The 17,449-nt window shown below is 44.1% G+C and overlaps 1 protein-coding gene across 2 annotated transcripts in view; it reads left to right on the top strand.

Annotated features, from left to right (window-relative positions):
• Positions 1 to 17,449, top strand: part of usp5 (ubiquitin specific peptidase 5 (isopeptidase T)) — a 57,856-nt gene that overhangs the window by 31,967 nt on the left and 8,440 nt on the right. The window contains exons 13-18 of one of the 2 annotated variants that reach the window (XM_084336033.1): positions 2,678 to 2,849; positions 2,952 to 3,040; positions 5,223 to 5,351; positions 15,602 to 15,745; positions 16,078 to 16,220; positions 16,798 to 16,948. In XM_084336033.1, the coding sequence (XP_084192159.1) occupies positions 2,678 to 2,849; positions 2,952 to 3,040; positions 5,223 to 5,351; positions 15,602 to 15,745; positions 16,078 to 16,220; positions 16,798 to 16,948 (828 nt within the window). Of the gene's footprint in view, positions 1 to 2,677; positions 2,850 to 2,951; positions 3,041 to 5,222; positions 5,409 to 15,601; positions 15,746 to 16,077; positions 16,221 to 16,797; positions 16,949 to 17,449 lie in introns of both variants that reach the window. The other variant, XM_084336032.1, reaches the window with a different exon arrangement.

Genomic DNA, 17,449 nt, shown 5'->3' with positions numbered 1-17,449 from the left:
TCGCCCGACATATTCCTGCGCGGAACCGGGGCTTGCCACGACATGTTGGGCGGCACGATTGAACTTGGACCTAGGGGTATGGCAACCTAGCGCCAGGTTCTCGTCCAATGGTAGAATGAAACTATTATGGGCTGTTTAGTAGACTAAAGGGATATTCAGTGCATATTGTACAAGGAATATACAGGGGATATCAAACGATATACAAATACAATTAAATATATATATATAAATAAATATATATATTCGGTTTAATCTGATCCTTCACAACAGATACTCTTATTTTGAAAATCCTGTGCGGGTCTCATTGCCGCCCCCAAGCGCAGCTCCAGTCATAATATCTGGGCTCCGGCAGCTAGCAACGTTCAGGTTCATATGATACTCTTATTTTGAAAAACCCTTAGCAACTCCGCGAGTCATATGATGATATCCGCCCAAGTGTTGTTTCTTGAAAACAGAGCAGCGTTATAAACAGAGCAGTGTTAACACAGCAGTGCGCCTACAGACGCGAAATAAGTCTGTGATTTTTTTTTTCTTCTCACGAGTCCAATGCAGCTACATGCTTTGCGCCGTCGCCATTCCTTTATGCCCACATCGCCCGAAATTAACGTTTATGTACCAATCACTACAACGTTAACGTCAGCTAACAAGCTAATCCTGATGATCAGACGAGGCAGAGCCACAGTGAACAGCACTGAGGAAATGGGGGGGGGGGGGCACTCTCCCCTTCCCTGTGTGTGTGTGTGTGCGTGCGTTTGGAAAGACGACTGAGTCACTAGTCAGGACTCAGGACAGGAGTATATTATAGTAAACTGAGGATGGACAGATAATGTTGATATTCAAATATAAAAATTTTTGAGAGGAGTGGAAGTTTGAAGACGGACTACAATATGATGCGGGGGTGGTGAGTTGAAACAGTGTGTGTGTGTGTCGACCCCACTTCTATGTTTCAATAAATTATTTGCATTTAAAACTATTAACGCTGACTCATTCCTTCAGTCCACTCAAAATTATGCTAATATTCCTTATGTTGTTTGTGATATGATATTAATTGAAAATAGCATATGAGAGTATTATATGTAATAATAACACATCTGCCCGGCTGGTACTTTTAAAAATCTACCAGGTAAGTCAAAAAGTTAAGTTTGTTCCCTGGATATAAGCGTTTGCCCTATGCGTGTGTGTGTGTGTCTGTTTCTCTCAGGAAATGAGAGAATCGATATTTCAGCCTGCCTCTATAGCGTGCATAAGTACACATATACTATCGATAATCTAGCGTTTATTTTAAAACTATTCATAAATAGGCCGAAAAATTACAACGTGTTTGTGTATTCCAGAATATTCCAGTAAATGCCTTTTATCACGGAATCTATATATTTTCCTTAAACGAGGGCTTTTCAAAATGCTATAAAACGGAAATTAACCGATTTATTTAAAAAAAAAAAAATCCGTTTCGACAATGTTGACTGCAAACAAGTCATTGATAAGCGACAGGCAGATTAGACACATAGCCATAATTTAAGACAGAGATTATGCGTTCACAACGCTATCATTGAAGTGGGTGCTGGCATTTAACCATGCTTTCCCATGTCAATGGCCGGCACTGAAAGTGTTAATGTAATTTCATGTCAAATGGCAATAAGTCTAGGCTATAAGGCCTACAGTTTGTGAGAAACAAGCGGGAGCAACTATGACCAAATGTCATACAGAATGAATTATTCACTGTGATGGAAACAATGCCTGAAAAGCAGCAGAATGTCAGATTTAAAAAATACTGTTACTAAGCACTCGCTGCAGAGACTCTGGGATCGAATCCAGCTGTCAGCGCCGCGGTACCTCTGGCTTGGTCAGTCGTCCCTACTAGTACTAACACAATTGGCAGTGTTAGCGGGTGGGAAGCCGGTGTGGTATGTGTCCTGGTCGTTGTAAACTGCGACTCCTACTGGCCGGTCGGGGCGCCTCTTCAGCAGGGAGGGGATCTGGGGGAAATAGCGTGAACCTCGGGTGAAAAGAAGCGGCTGGAGGGGAGCTCCAGTAGCTCACCGCATATCTCGGCGCTATTTCTGCGTCGGGGAAAACCGTGCTGAGTCACGGATCTGGGGGACTCGAGTTCGATTCCCGGACCCGCCGTCATTTCCCAGAATGTCTTCCCCTGATCTATATCCCGTTTCCCCCTATATCTGTCGGTCATGCTTGACCAGAAAAGCGATAAACGCTAAAAAATAAAGTAAAAAAAAAAAAAAACGGCTGGCTCCCCAATCCGACAGTGGGGCAATGCGCGCAACGACCAGGAAGGGAATTGGCGACTAAATTGGGGTCGGTGAAAAATACAGAAAGCCCCCCAATAAAAGAAAAAAGAAAAAACACTGTTACTATCTAATATCTACTCACCCCTATCCCCATGTCCGTTGAATCTATGTCAGTTTTGCGTCCTTGTACCGTGAGTGAGCACAGCTCTATCTCATAGTCAACGGGGAGTTCCAAAATGGGCATAACCCGTCAAGCTTCTCAAAACTAGTCAGTGAATCCTGACCCAGCTCTTAAAACATGAAATGTCTGGTTGAATCCTTCCACCACCAGTCAGTAAATCTGTATTACAAGGAGTTGGAACAGGGATTATTTCCATTTGTTAAAAACAACCCTTTCATCCTTTGTTTCCTTCTCGGTCCTCCTTCAACAGAGGAGCTGCAGGAGGCGGAGCGCCGGCGCGAGGAGGCGGACTCATCAGCAGGCCCTGCCCCTACGGTGCGCGCCCAGATCCCCTTCACGGCGTGCATGGCCGCCCTCAGCGAACCGGAGACCCTCACAGACTTCTGGAGCTCTGCTGTACAGGCCAAGACCACTGCTACCAAGTAGGGGGAAACACGCATATCATACACACACTGGAAGTGATCTTTCTCTCCAGAGTGAATTGTAAGAAGCGTATGTTAACCTCAGGATCTGTCTCTTGTCAGAACCACCCGATTTGCCTCTTTCCCCGACCACCTCGTCATCCAGATCAAGAAGTTTACTTTTGGCCTCGACTGGGTCCCCAAGAAACTAGGTAAGTAGATGTTTACTCTTGGCCTCGACCAACGTATGCAGCATGGATGACATCAGGGATTTTGGAATGGACTCAATGAAAATGGATGGGGGGGGGGAAAATATTCCAGTCCACATTTTCCAGTCCACTGATGCAGCCGGGGTTACCAGAGTTCATTCTGGAGACTCTGAGCGCGGCAAGCATGAGTTCTACTGTATACACGTTAGATCTATACACTTATCGATTTTCTCGAATGGTGATCAGGAATTGGAATATACCAGTTGGATACCATCTGATGTCAGGTAAGGAATCTATGTGTTATCAGTGTTAGGATAATCAGACTCGTTTTGATGAAGATATAAGCTTTTTTCTGATGTGTGCTCCAGCGGTTTCACTGTAAAATCCATGAGGAAATGAAAACGGCTATCAGTGCGCGCCTCGAATGGGCATGCGTGTACGTATAATATTGATCATCTAGCGTTTATTTGAAAACGATTCATAAATAGGCCGACAAATATCAACGTTCTGGAATATTCCAGTAAAAGACGATTATCACAGAATGGCCCAGAATGGGCTGTTTTTTTTACCTCAAAACGGGTGCTTTTCAAAATGCTCTCAAACGGAAATGAAGCGATAAAAGACCAATCTGCCTTGACAGCACTGACTGGAAAATGATTTTTTGATAAGCGACGGGCAGATTAGACACATAGCCATAATTTAAAACATAGATTAGGCGATATTAACGTTAACATTAGCGCCGATGGTGGCATTCATGCACTAAGTCGTGCGCCCCCTGGTGGCACTGAAAGTGTTAAGTGCCATGTACCTCGTCACCAATAGTCCTCAAGTCCTCAAACTTGTTGATGAATCAAAGCTTTGCCAAATCCAGTCTAGAGAGATGCAAAGTCAAAGTCATTGATGTGGCTACATTGGTGTGTCCTGATACTGATTGAGTATTGTTGTTGTTGTGCAGGTAGACAGATCTGCCCCCCCCTAAAGTTACCTTGATTGTAGGGGTGTAACGGTACACGGAAGCCACGGTTCGGTACGTACCTCGGTATTGGGGTCACGGTTTGGTACGAGTTCGGTACAACAGATTTTTTTATGATTATTATTAATATAATTTTTTTTTTTTTTTTTTTACATTTTTACTATATTTTTTTATTTATACATTATATTTATGATAATTATTATTAAATATAATAATTGTCTATAGGCTTGCCATGGTAATTAGTGATACTGGTGTCATTCTGTGTTCAGGCATCCACTTGCCTAGTGCCCCTTTAAACTTATCCTTGCTAAGTTTCACTTTCACTTCCAGAGAGAATTTAACTTCACGACCAGACTGAATACTAGAGAACAGATGATTATTACAACAATGGCAGAGGATTATTTGGATTTAAACACAGTGGAGCTCAGATGATCTGTCCAGAAAAGTATGTTGCTTCTTTTTATTTGATTGTGCCTTTGAGTCCGGCGGGGGAGAATGTTGATGTGTTTGTTGGCGCGTGTGTTTCTTTCCATTGGTTTCATTTGGTTAACGTTATTGGGCGCACAAGAAAACGAAAGAAAATTGTAATGACCCTGCAGCTGTTCCAATGTAAATGTGCCTTTCTCCTCCGTGCACTTTTGCCGCTCTGAAGTCTGACTCGGTGTGCCCGGCCACGCGCGCTGTTCTCGCACGGACCTCGCGAGTGCCTGCATGTGGGTGTGTTTGCGCTGTGGGGCGTATTCGTCGCATGGGTGCGCGTACCGCACCGTGACGGCCGTACAGTAAATCCGCGGGACGAATACACGTACCGTTACACCCCTACTTGATTGGGCCGCCCTCGTGGCGCACCACGTTAGTGCATCACACACCTACGCGGTCGTCCTGGGTTCGCTTCCCACTCCCGGTGACTCCCATTTGTCGCATGTCTTCCCCGCCTCTTCTCCCGTTCATCCTCTCCTCATCTGTCGGTCATGTCTGACCAGGAAAAAAAATCAATGAATGCTAAAAAAATAAATCTTAAATTTACCTTGATTAAAGAAATGTCGTCTTTGTCGTCTCCTTCGCTTATCCTCCGGGTTTAGACACTCACGGCTACAGGGTGGCAATCTTATATAGTGCAGCAAAAAGAAGAGAAAATACTAATGCAATAGTTCATGGATGATGGTTAAGGTCTGAACAATCCCATTTACTGATATGCTTTGTTCCGTGCAGACGTGAGCATCGATGTTCCCGACACGCTGGACCTGAGCGCGCTCCGTGGCACCGGCCAGCAGCCAGGGGAGGAGCTTCTACCGGAGGTGGCCCCACCCCCACTCATGACCCCTGATGTGGAGGTCAAAGGTATCCTGGGTTTCCACGGCAACGAGGAGGACGACTCTCTCTACTCCCCACTGCTGTGTCAGTCTGTCTGTTGTTTCTGCTCTCCCCCTCCCCTCTCCTCCTTGTTGTTCGTTCTCCATTTTCCGTTTCTTCTTTTCTGTTGTCGTGTTTTTTGTGTTTTGCATGTTACTTTGTGCCGACACCTTAGAAGCTCATTTGAGTTTACATTCAAACCTATGGTAGGCACACCTACGTTCTCAGTCTTTATGTGACTGAGTACTTTCAGATATTATTATTATTATTTTTTTATCAATTTTTAATTTTTTTTTCTATTTTTCTCCCATCCCAATTTTGTATTATCCAATTCTACCCTCCCCTGTCTCGAACGTTGTTAGACCATGCCTCCCACTGGTCGGCTGCAATGTGGACCAAGCCTTGCATCACGTGTTCCCTCCGGTACACGAGGAGGCAGCTGTCGCGTCTTTTCACCTGTACAGCGCGATCTCTCAGCGGCGAGGAGTAACGCGTGGGAGGCTCACGCTGCCCCCGTTGCTTCCTGATTCTGCTGTACAGGCGCACCAACCGACCTGTAGGAGTCGCTGTCCACAACGTCCGATCCCCACCCACCAGCTTTCCCAGCCCCTAATACTGCCAATTGTATTAGTATGAACGACCAGCCAAGCCGGAAGCAACGCCGAGAGCTGGGCTCAAACCCAGCATCTCCTGCGTTAGTGGCAAGCGCCTTGCCCACTGCGCCACTTAGCCGCCTTATTATTATTATTTTTCTTAATTTTTTTTTTATTTTTTTTCCTCCATTTTCCTCCGATTTTCTCCCATCCCAATGTTAGTCGTATGCCAATTCCCAGTCCCCTTCCTGGTCGCTGCGCACTTACCCCCCACAGTCAGATCATCTGGGAGAGTGGAGGCTATCACGTGCTTCCTCCGACACACGTCCAGCCAATCAACCGCTTCTTTTCACCTGGCAGCGCGGATCCTCCCTGAGAGGGCGTAGCGTGTGGGAGGATCACACTATCCCACTCAGGTCCTATCCGCGCTTAGCAGGCGCCCCGACCGAACTGTAGGAGTCGCTGTTTACAACGACCCGGACCCACCCCGCCAGCTTCTCCCACCCTCTAATACAGCCAATTGTATTAGTGTGAACGGCCAGCCAAGCTGGTGACAACCCCGGAGCTGTGAGCTGGATTCGAACAGGCGAATCCAGCTCACAGCTCTGGGGTTGGTGACGAACGCAATCTCCGCTACGCCAACTAACCGCCTATTTTATTTTTCATTTAATTCAGTTACCTGTGACTCTTCATTATATTCATTTATTTCTTTTATTATTTATTTTTAGATCAAATAAACCTCCCACAGAGTACATCCCAAGTAATTCAACCCCATTGTCTTCTTCTCAACACTCTTTCACAGGGTGTCCGCGGATCCTTAAAGTCTTAAATTAGTTTATCAATAATTAAGGCCTTAGTTCAGGGGTCTCAAACTCAATTTACCTGGGGGCCGCTGGAGGTAGAGTCTGGGTGAGGCTGGGCCGCATCAAATATTCCACAAAAAAGTATTCCACAAAAAAAGGGTTTCAAGTATTAAAAAAAAAATTACAACTGAACCAATCTTTAGTAATAACATTTTATTCAGAACATGAACGGAACATGAACGGTTCTTCAGAACATGAACGGTTCTTCAGAACATATAGGCTTCTCTTGCCTACTCCTTGGTGCCAGAGACCTGGCAGCGCTTCCTCTTACACAGCTGAGCCACATTTGGCTTGAGGGAGGAAGCAATTGAGACCCTCAGTATGGCTTGAAGATGCTCATCAGTCAGTTTGGACCTGTACTTTGACTTATTAAAGTTCATGGTGGAGAAGAGCTTTTCACACAGATATGTGCTCCCAAAAAGGCACATGGTCCGCTTGAACATCCTGGAAAGCTCAGGGAAGGTGGGGGGCAATTCTCTCAAAAATTGTCCAAGCTTGTCTACTTGTCCACTCACCTCCTTGAACTTGGCTTTGAGGTCAGAATTGCACTGCATGTCAATGAGCTCCATACGAAGCACAGGAGGGGCATCTTGCACATCGAAGGAGAAGGGGTCAGCAAACATTTGAAAAGTGGCTCTGTGTGTCTTGAAGTCTGCAAACCGGCGATCAAATTCCTCCTGTAGCTTAACAATGGCATCAGCATACGCACCACTGAATGGTGTGCCCACATCCACGAGTGCCTTGCATGTTGGGAAATGGCAGAGGTCTGTCTTAGAGAGCTGGGCTTTCCATAGCATAAGTTTTGTGAAGAAGGCTCTGACGTTGTCATAGGCAGCACTGACAAGCTGCCCCGGGCCTTGTAATTTCTTGTTCAGTACATTCAGCTCCTGTGTGATGTCAACAAGAAAAGCTAAGTCCATGAGCCATTTGGGATCACTTAGCACAGGAACAGCCATCCCATCCTTCTCCATGAAGGCTTTCACTTCTGCTCTCAACTCAAAAAACCTCTTCAAAACATTTCCCCTGCTGAGCCAACGTACCTCGGTGAAGTAGATCACATCTTCATATGCTGACTCTATTTCCTCCAAAAAGGCACGAAACTGGCGGTGCTTTAAGCCCCTGGATCTAATATGGTTGATGCATTTCACAACGACAGACATCACATTGTCAAACTTCAGGCATTTGCTGCAAAGGGCCTGCTGGTGGATAATGCAGTGCAGAGCAATGGCCTCCTCCACACCCTCCTCTCCCAGTTTTCTTTGAACCAGTGCCACCAGTCCATTTTTCCTCCCCGTCATTGATGGCGCTCTGTCGGTTGTTATTCCAGCAAACCTGATTGATTGAAAAATGTATTAACAGATTGCAGAATGGATACAATACAGTACGGCTCAATATACACAATTGTTAAGGGGATGCAGACCAGAGAGACTTTCGTCTTGTTTACATCAGGGTCCCCCATTTTCAATTCATTGTGACATTTATGACATACACTACACAACATACAGATATACAGATATATATGACATTTATGACATACAGATATACAATACTGTTACATTTGTGACATACAAGATATGCAAATATACAGTACAGTACAAAGCAGGATTATCTAATTTTGTCCTCAAGGAGCAGCTTTATGAAGCCTGGGCCTTTGTGTGGAAGCACACACTGCACTCTCTCTCTCTATCTCTCTCTTTATCATGTGCACACACACACACGCACACTCTCTCTATCTCTCTCTTTATCATGTGCACACACACTCTATCCCTCTCTCTGTATCATGTGCACACACACACACACACACACACAGCTGCTTTACATAAATACCACTTCCCTCTCTTGATCTTTAAACAGAGATCCTTACAGAAAATATATACATACGAGGGGGAGGATAATGTACATTGGGAAGCGGTGGGGGGGGGGGGGGGGGGGTGTTTGGACATTTACCTCTTCCATGGTAAACCGGCATCCACAATGGCATCACACAGCTGGCGGAATATTTCCTGAGCGGTGGTCTGCCCGTGCATTGGAATCATTGTGAGCAACTCCTCTGTCACTTCAAAACGGTCGTCAACACCGCGGACATACATTGCAAGCTGCGCAGTGTCCGTTATATCTGTGCTCTCATCAAGAGCGACTGAATATGCGCAAAAATGTTTGCCTTTCTCACGCAGTTGGTCGTAGATGTCGCCTGACAGCTCAGAAATGCGCTCTGCCACGGTGTTGGCTGAAAGGCTGATGTTTCCCAACTGACTCTTCTTTTCCGGACAGACTATACCTGCAGCCTGTAACATACACTTTTTTATAAACTCTCCTTCTTTGAACGGCTTCCCCGCCTTAGCAATCATTTCACTGACCACGTAGCTGGCTTTGACTGCCGCATCACTCTCCTTGCTTGCTTGTGTAAAAAAACCTTGTTGCCTCGTAAAACAAGATTTAAGATTTGCGATCCGGTCCTCTCTCGCATCTCCTTGGTATTTGTTATACTCCTCAGCATGTCGAGTGATGTAATGCCGCCTGAGGTTATAGTCTTTCGGCACCGCAACTTTTTCTTTGCAAACAAGGCACGTTGGGGGGCCCCGGTGCTCAATAAATAAATATAGCGTCTCCCACTTATCCTGAAATTGCCTGTGCTCGTCGCCAATCGTTCGCTTCACGGCAGGTTTTGATAAAGACATGACTATTAGAAATAATAATAGTCAAGTCAAGAATAGAACAATTATTAGAAACTTTGTGTCACGTTTGAAGCAAGTCACTAACGTTGCTGTCAGCTGTTATGTACCATGCGCTACGGTAGCCTACAAGTGATAAAATAAATAAAACATCACACTCGCGCCACCAGGAAATAGGTGCGCGCGGGCCGCACTACCACTAAACTTTGATGTGAAGTAGGGGGCCGCACAATATCATTCCGCGGGCCGCAAATGGCCCGCGGGCCGCGAGTTTGAGACCCCTGCCTTAGTTTGTCTTAAAATGTCTTAAATCCATCTTTCAAAGGTCTTAAAAATGCCATAAAAAGGAAAGATAAAATGCCATGTCATCTTGTTTTATTATGAAATCTGGGGAAAAACGGTTAACGGGAGATAAAGTCCGGACTTTTTATTGACCGTGTTGTAGCGTCACGCAGACCGGAATGGGGCGGAACCAACACCGATCCTTATGTTGGCCGGGAACTATTTCACCAACGGAGTCTAGCTAACGTTAGCAAGGCGAAGCGGAAGCGATAACGCTAACGTTACGTTTAGTTTAGTTTAGCATTTGCACTCGTTAATATGGGAAAGTGCCAATTTAACGAGAACTGGCTCAACAATCTACTGTTTGCACCATGGTTGGTCCCAGTCAAAGACCATTACGAGGCCCGTTGCAAAAAAAATAAGCAGTCTAGTCGCACATGATGAGCGCTAAGCGTACCTCTGCAAAAACCCGCCTGCAAACTACTATTTCGCATTTATTTTCGGCCCCTGCCTCCACATCAGCTGCGCCATCTCAGGTAGGACTATAACATCTGCACCAACAGAAGTCCGGATAACATTCGGCTCCACGCCAACGCTTGAAGCTGAGGTACTGTGGGTTCTGACCACTCTCAAAGAACCAGTCCTACAATGGCAATGAGGGACTAGGAGAGGTATTCCGTGCTATGTTCCCTGACTCGGAAATCGCTAAGACATTAACATGCGGCAAAGACAAAACATCCTACATAGCCAGGTTTGGATTGGCCTCTTACATCCAAAATAATCTATTCACGGATGTAAACAAGGACACGTTTGTGTTGATGTTCGATGAGAGCTTCACCCACTATGTATTTTTTCCTCCCACCCACCCCCTCCTAATGTACAGTCTCCTCCCATCATATGTATATATATGTTAGGATCTATGGGTAACAGTACTGTATATTTGCATATCGTATGTCACAAATGTAACAGTACAGTACTAAATACCTGTATGTCCCTATGCCATAAATGTCATGTATGTGTATGTCATAAATGTCACTATGAATTGAAAATGGGGGACCCTGATGTAAACAAGACGAAAGTCTTTCTCTGGTCTGCATCCCCTTAACAATTGTGTGTATTGAGCCGTACTGTACCAATTCTGAAATCTGTTAAAAGTTTTCATTCATTCAACCAAAAACAAAACAACTGGATGAATTAATGAAAAACTTTATTTAACAGATTGCAGAATACAGTACGGCTCAATACACACAATTGTTGAGGGGATGCAGACCAGAGAAAGACATTTGTCTTGTTTACATCAGAGTCCCCCATTTTCAATTCATAGTGACATTTATGACATACACAACATACATGACATCATGACATTTATGGCATAGGGACATACATGACATACAGGCAGTGTTGTGCTAGTTACTGAAAAATAGTAACTCAGTTACTTTACTAGTTACTTCATTTCAAAGTAACTTTGTTACTGTACTAGTTACTTACACCCAAAAGTAATGAGTTACTGTGAAAAGTAACTATTTAGTTATTTAAAAAATAAAATAAAAAAAAAAGATTGCTCCCGAGTCCCATGCCCCAGATGGTACTCAAAATCGGTTGATCAACTTGACAGTTTCCATTCACATCACCGAACTCTGCTAAGCAATGTGGTCTAGATACAAACACAAATCTGACACAAACAATGTTGTCCCGAGTTGATATAATAAGAAGAAGTGCGCCGGTTGAAGGAACAGCCTTGATGTCGCCGGAGCGTTTCATTATAACCATTATAATTCAAGGGTACTACGACTATGCGTGCACCTCATGGTACCAAAGCACCTCAAAGGCGCTTAAAACAAAATTACAAACATCACAAAACAAACTGGTCAGACTACTACTTGACCTGAACCCCAGAACCCACCTCACCCCTGCCCACTTTGACAACCTAGGATGGCTTAGAGTAGACGACAGAGTACAGCAACTTGCAATGGGCCTGGTCTACAAGATACACTATACGACCGGGGTACCCATGTACATGTCAAAATACTTCCCAAAGGTCAGTGAATACCACAACCACTACACCAGAGGAAGCTCAACAAATCATGTAAAACCCAGATTCGGCTCAAACAAGGGACTAAACACATTTCGCAATTATGCCACAACAATGTGGAACGCCCTACCCAAAGCTAGGGGTAACAGTACTGTATATTTGAATACCGTTTATGTCACAAATGTATCAGTACTAAATACCTATATGTCCCTATGCCATAAATGTCATGTATGTTGTGTATGTCATAAATGTCTATATGAATTGAAAATGGGGGACCCTGATGGAAACGAGACAAACGTCTTTCTCAGGTCTGCATCCCCTTAACAATTGTATGTATTGAGCCGTACTGTATTGTACCCATTCTGCAATCTGTTAAATAAAGTTTTCATTCATTCATTCATTCACCATCTTGCAAGTTGCAACGTTGTTTAAGATATCAATCAAAGCATTGCAACGTTAGAATAGTTAGGATATCAATTGTGCATGAAAGGACTATATTTATATTGTTTGATTAGTATTATGAGATTCCCTGGCAGATTTCGTACAGTCAAAATCCGTTGATCAACTTGAGTTTCAGTGAACACCAGACCACGTGAGCGGATCGGCGCGGCCGAGAAATCCGCTCTTCGCTCTTTAAAGCTTGGTCCGCTCCGCTAATCACTCATGTTGACCCCGCCCCCAAGTCGCTCTCCGCTCGCTCCCCGCTCACCTTGAATCGAGCGCTCCCCGCGCCAGATCGCTCGGCAGTTTTTTTTCTTCTTTTTTTGGAGCATGGTGTAAATGAGCTCAAACTACAACAGTCTACACCCCCTGGGCCCCTTAACAATTGTTTGTATTGAGCCGCATTGTAATTGTAGCCATTCTGCAATGTTAAATAACGTTGTTTATCCATTCACTATCTCTATTAAGCGATGATAGGCTAGCCGAGCCACAATGCTATGGTCGCTGCCATTAACGTTAGCATGTAAGCTAACGTCAACAACAATGGCGTCGATACTTTTTCTAACTGGACTGAGTGTGGGCGTCTCTACAGTGACAAAGCCTGAACGAACAGCCTATCACAGGTTCACCCTTCTCATTGGTTGAAAATGGCCTTCATGTTTGTACATCGCCATCTGTTGCTTTGGCATTGTACTGCATGTATATATTACATCAGTGTTAAACCACTGTGAGCGGCCTGGAGTGGATTGGAGCGGAGGAGAACTCTCGCTCCGGACGTCGCGCCGACTCATTTTAAAACCCACTCCTCGCTCACGTCAAAACCGGCCGCTCCGCGCCCCGCGCCGCTCACACTCCGATCCGCTCACATGCACTGGTGAACACATTGCACTCACAAGTCTGCGGTGGTCGAGATGTAGTAACGTTACGTTAGTCCAGTTGACTCCAGCAGCGCCTCAAACATGTTCTTTATCTCGTTTCCATGTTGTATATTAATTATCTCTCCAAGTAGTTGCTAAATGGTTTGTTAGTTTGTTACTGCGTTCTTTTTATGTAGATTCATAGCGAGCGTTTGTTTTGTTTACAATAGAGAGGGTCTATTTCTTTCCGTAGCCGCATTTCTGGTCTACGCGGGTGGCGAGTGGATTTGGATGAGTGACAGTCCTCGTAGTTAACGTTAGACTCCAGTATCTTTGAGCCAAAACACAAATGACATAACTAAAACTTTCTTTTCTTTTCGCTCGACAAAAGAGAAATACGCGAGTGCTCTGCCTGGGCGCTGCCCCAGGCAGACAGGATATGAGGATAATAATAATAATAATAATAATAATCACTACAGCTCGCTATCAATCTACGCCGTATATAACGCAAATAACGCAGTGACGAACCATTCAGTAACGTAAGTAGCATTACTGAATTTCAAAAGTAATGCGTTAGAGTACTAGTTGCGGCAAAAAGTAACTTCGTTTCTGTAACGCGTTACTTTGTAACGCATTAGTCCCAACACTGCATACAGGTATATAGTACTGTTACATTTGTGACATACGATATGCAAATATACAGTACTGTTACCTAGAGATCCTAACAGAAAATATATACATATGACGGGAAGGAGACTGTACATTAGGGGGGGGGGGGGTTGGACATTTACGGTGCCCAGTTTCTAATTGCAGCCTCCCGTAGGTGCTCTTTAAGAGCGGTTTTGAATGTGGGCAGGGGTAAAGTGGGTTTTAGGAGTGAGATTAAGCAGTAGTCTGACCAGTTTGTTTTATGATGTTTGTAATCTTGTTTTTAGTGCCTTTTGAGGTGCTTTGGTACCCTGAGGTGCAGGCATAGTCGTAGTACCCTTGAATGAGTGCTCCTGTTAGAGTTTTCAGGGTATTCTTGTTTACCAGAGAGGAGATCCAGCACAAGAATCTTGTTTGTTGGTTGACTTTTTTGATACCCTGCGGAGGGTGGTAATAGTTATGTGTTCTGACGGGTATCAGTCCTATGGTAATAGTTATGTGTTCTGACAGGTATCAGTCCTATGGTAATAGTTATGTGTTCTGACAGGACAGGTATCAGTCCTATGGTAATAGTTATGTGTTCTGACAGGTATCAGTCCTATGGTAATAGTTATGTGTTCTGACAGGTATCAGTCCTATGGTAATAGTTATGTGTTCTGACAGGTATCAGTCCTATGGTAATAGTTATGTCTTCTGACGGGTATCAGTCCTATGGTAAATAGTTATGTGTTCTGACAGGACAGGTATCAGTCCTATGGTAATAGTTATGTGTTCTGACAGGTATCAGTCCTATGGTAATAGTTATGTGTTCTGACAGGTATCAGTCCTATGGTAATAGTTATGTGTTCTGACAGGTATCAGTCCTATGGTAGTATGTGTTCTGACAGGTATCAGTCCTATGGTAATAGTTATGTGTTCTGACAGGTATCAGTCCTATGGTAATAGTTATGTGTTCTGACAGGTATCAGTCCTATGGTAATAGTTATGTGTTCTGACAGGTATCAGTCCTATGGTAGTATGTGTTCTGACAGGTATCAGTCCTATGGTAATAGTCATGTGTTCTGACAGGTATCAGTCCTATGGTAGTATGTGTTCTGACAGGTATCAGTCCTATGGTAGTATGTGTTCTGACAGGTATCAGTCCTATGGTAGTATGTGTTCTGACAGGTATCAGTCCTATGGTAGTATGTGTTCTGACAGGTATCAGTCCTATGGTAGTATGTGTTCTGACAGGTATCAGTCCTATGGTAATATGTGTTCTGACAGGTATCAGTCCTATGGTAGTATGTGTTCTGACAGGTATCAGTCCTATGGTAATAGTCATGTGTTCTGACAGGTATCAGTCCTATGGTAGTATGTGTTCTGACAGGTATCAGTCCTATGGTAGTATGTGTTCTGACAGGTATCAGTCCTATGGTAGTATGTGTTCTGACAGGTATCAGTCCTATGGTAGTATGTGTTCTGACAGGTATCAGTCCTATGGTAGTATGTGTTCTGACAGGTATCAGTCCTATGGTAGTATGTGTTCTGACTGAAATGTGGCTGTTGCACTTGCTGCTTGGCCCCTGGTATATTTTGTATAGCTATATTTGCTATTTATGTTTGTCACCCCTTTGTTGAAATTCATCCAATCCAGTTACTCCTTTAAGTTCAAGATTTAAGTTTCCAAGTTATGTTTTAATAAACATCTTTGCACCAATGTGTCCCTAAACTTAAACTAATTGGTGTCGTTGCATGATTTTTGCCATTTTGTTATTGTGAAATTGGTATTAAATTTAATTCGGAGTGGCATTAAAAAGTCTTAAAGCTTAAATCTGACTGGGCTAAACCTGCAGATACCCTGCTTTCAGCTCCAGTCCTGGATGACTCCACTGTGTCCCAGTTATGTGAGATGGGATTCCCACTGGAGGCCTGCAGGAAGGCTGTGTACTACACTGGGAACACTGGAATTGATGCTGCCATGAACTGGGTCATGGGCCACATGGATGACCCTGGTGGGTAGAACTGTGGGTGGGGTTTGAGACAAAAAAAACATATATATACCGGTATATAAAAAGAATAACCCTAACTAACCTTACTGTCATGCACTTGTTCTAATATACTAACCTACACTGTAGCACTCAACACTTTGATGAACATTGTTACTCAGCTGATAGAGTTGTGCCCTTCCTGATGACTTGTCGTACAGAACTTGTAAGCCGCTTTGGATAAAAGCGTCAGCTAAATGACTAAATGTAAGATAGGTCATTTCAATTTGATCAATGAATGAGGTGATTAATTTCAATGTGTTAAATCTCGGTCTACATAATCTCTGTTTGGCTCCCAGACTTCTCCGCTCCCCTTGTGTTGCCGGGCTGTAGCTCCGCCCCTGGAACCACACCCACAGAGAGCCTCTCTGAGGAGCACCTGGCAACCATCGTCTCCATGGGCTTCAGCCGAGACCAGGCCTCCAAAGCACTCAGAGCCACGGTAAGAAACTGATCCATTTAAAGTTACTCTCGTGTGCTTTTGTACAACAAATTTTTTTGTCAACAAATTTCATTTAGCCATTATGGAAATGTGATGTGTTGTCCAGACTCTCAAACATACCATACTATAATGAACCATTTTGTCCCAGCTCCCTTAGTCACTGTTGCTATGTCCAAAGGACTTGCAAAGGTGAGCTCTGCTACTGTCCGCCACTATGAATAAATGATCACAAGAAATTGACCTATTTCCCTTTTTTAAATCCAGTTGTCTTCCAGACGCTATGCATAGCAGGTCCATTATTGCAGGTTCTCCTAACACCTTATTTTATTTTACACAACATCAAACAAATGCTCTCAATTCCTTGTTTAAAGTGGTGTTACTGGTGTTCCAAAAGTAGCTCCTAAAGACTGGTAGATTAAAACCGATTGATGTGTCGGTATGTCAAGAAAAGGTTAGAAAATGTTAATTGTCTCATCGTGATTGGATCACTCAAAAAGGTCAAAGCTACCTTTCCATATCTTTATTCTAGCAAACACTTGACTAAACGGTTCGTCTGTCGTGTGTGTGTGTGTGCCAGAGTAATGTCCTGGAGCGGGCAGTCGACTGGATCTTCTCCCACCTGGATGACCTGGAGTCCATGGAGGTGTCTGAGGGAGGCCGCTCGGCCGGGGAGAGTGAGGGGAGCAGGGAGCCCCCGCCTGGGCCCCGTGTCAGAGACGGAGCAGGCAGTGAGTCCCAGAGGGAGGGGAGAGGACACCGTAGGAGGAGTAGCCCTGATGAAACATAGTCAATTCATTCGTTTAGTCTTAGTTGACCAACTCTCAGAGACCTGCAGGGCCTTTGCATTTTCAAAGGGGTGCCTTGACCTCTCACCTCAAGATATCTGAATGGAAATGGGTTCTATGGCTACCCACAAGTCTCCCGTTTACAGACTTTATGTGCCTATTCTAAAAATTGTGTATTTTAATATTTCATTGTATTTTTTATTTATTTTTTTACTTGACCGTACTGTATAAAATGACCTATTGTGACCGCTAGGATAATCACAGCCTCATGAAATTTGATTCCGATGAACTTTCAGTTTTATTGTGACATCACATTGTTACTTTCTACAAGCACATCGCTCCTGGCTCCTCGATCTTGCAGCAGTGACATCAATACACAGGATAGAATTAGGGTAATAAAGAAATATCTCTAAATTACAATAGTTACAGTAGATTTAGTGCATG

The sequence above is a fragment of the Notolepis coatsorum genome, assembly GCF_963971535.1.
Source record: "Notolepis coatsorum genome assembly, chromosome: 19".
Lineage (NCBI taxonomy): Eukaryota > Metazoa > Chordata > Actinopteri > Aulopiformes > Paralepididae > Notolepis > Notolepis coatsorum.
Note: the sequence above shows the minus strand (reverse complement) of the source record. Positions and strands in the feature narration are given on the sequence as shown.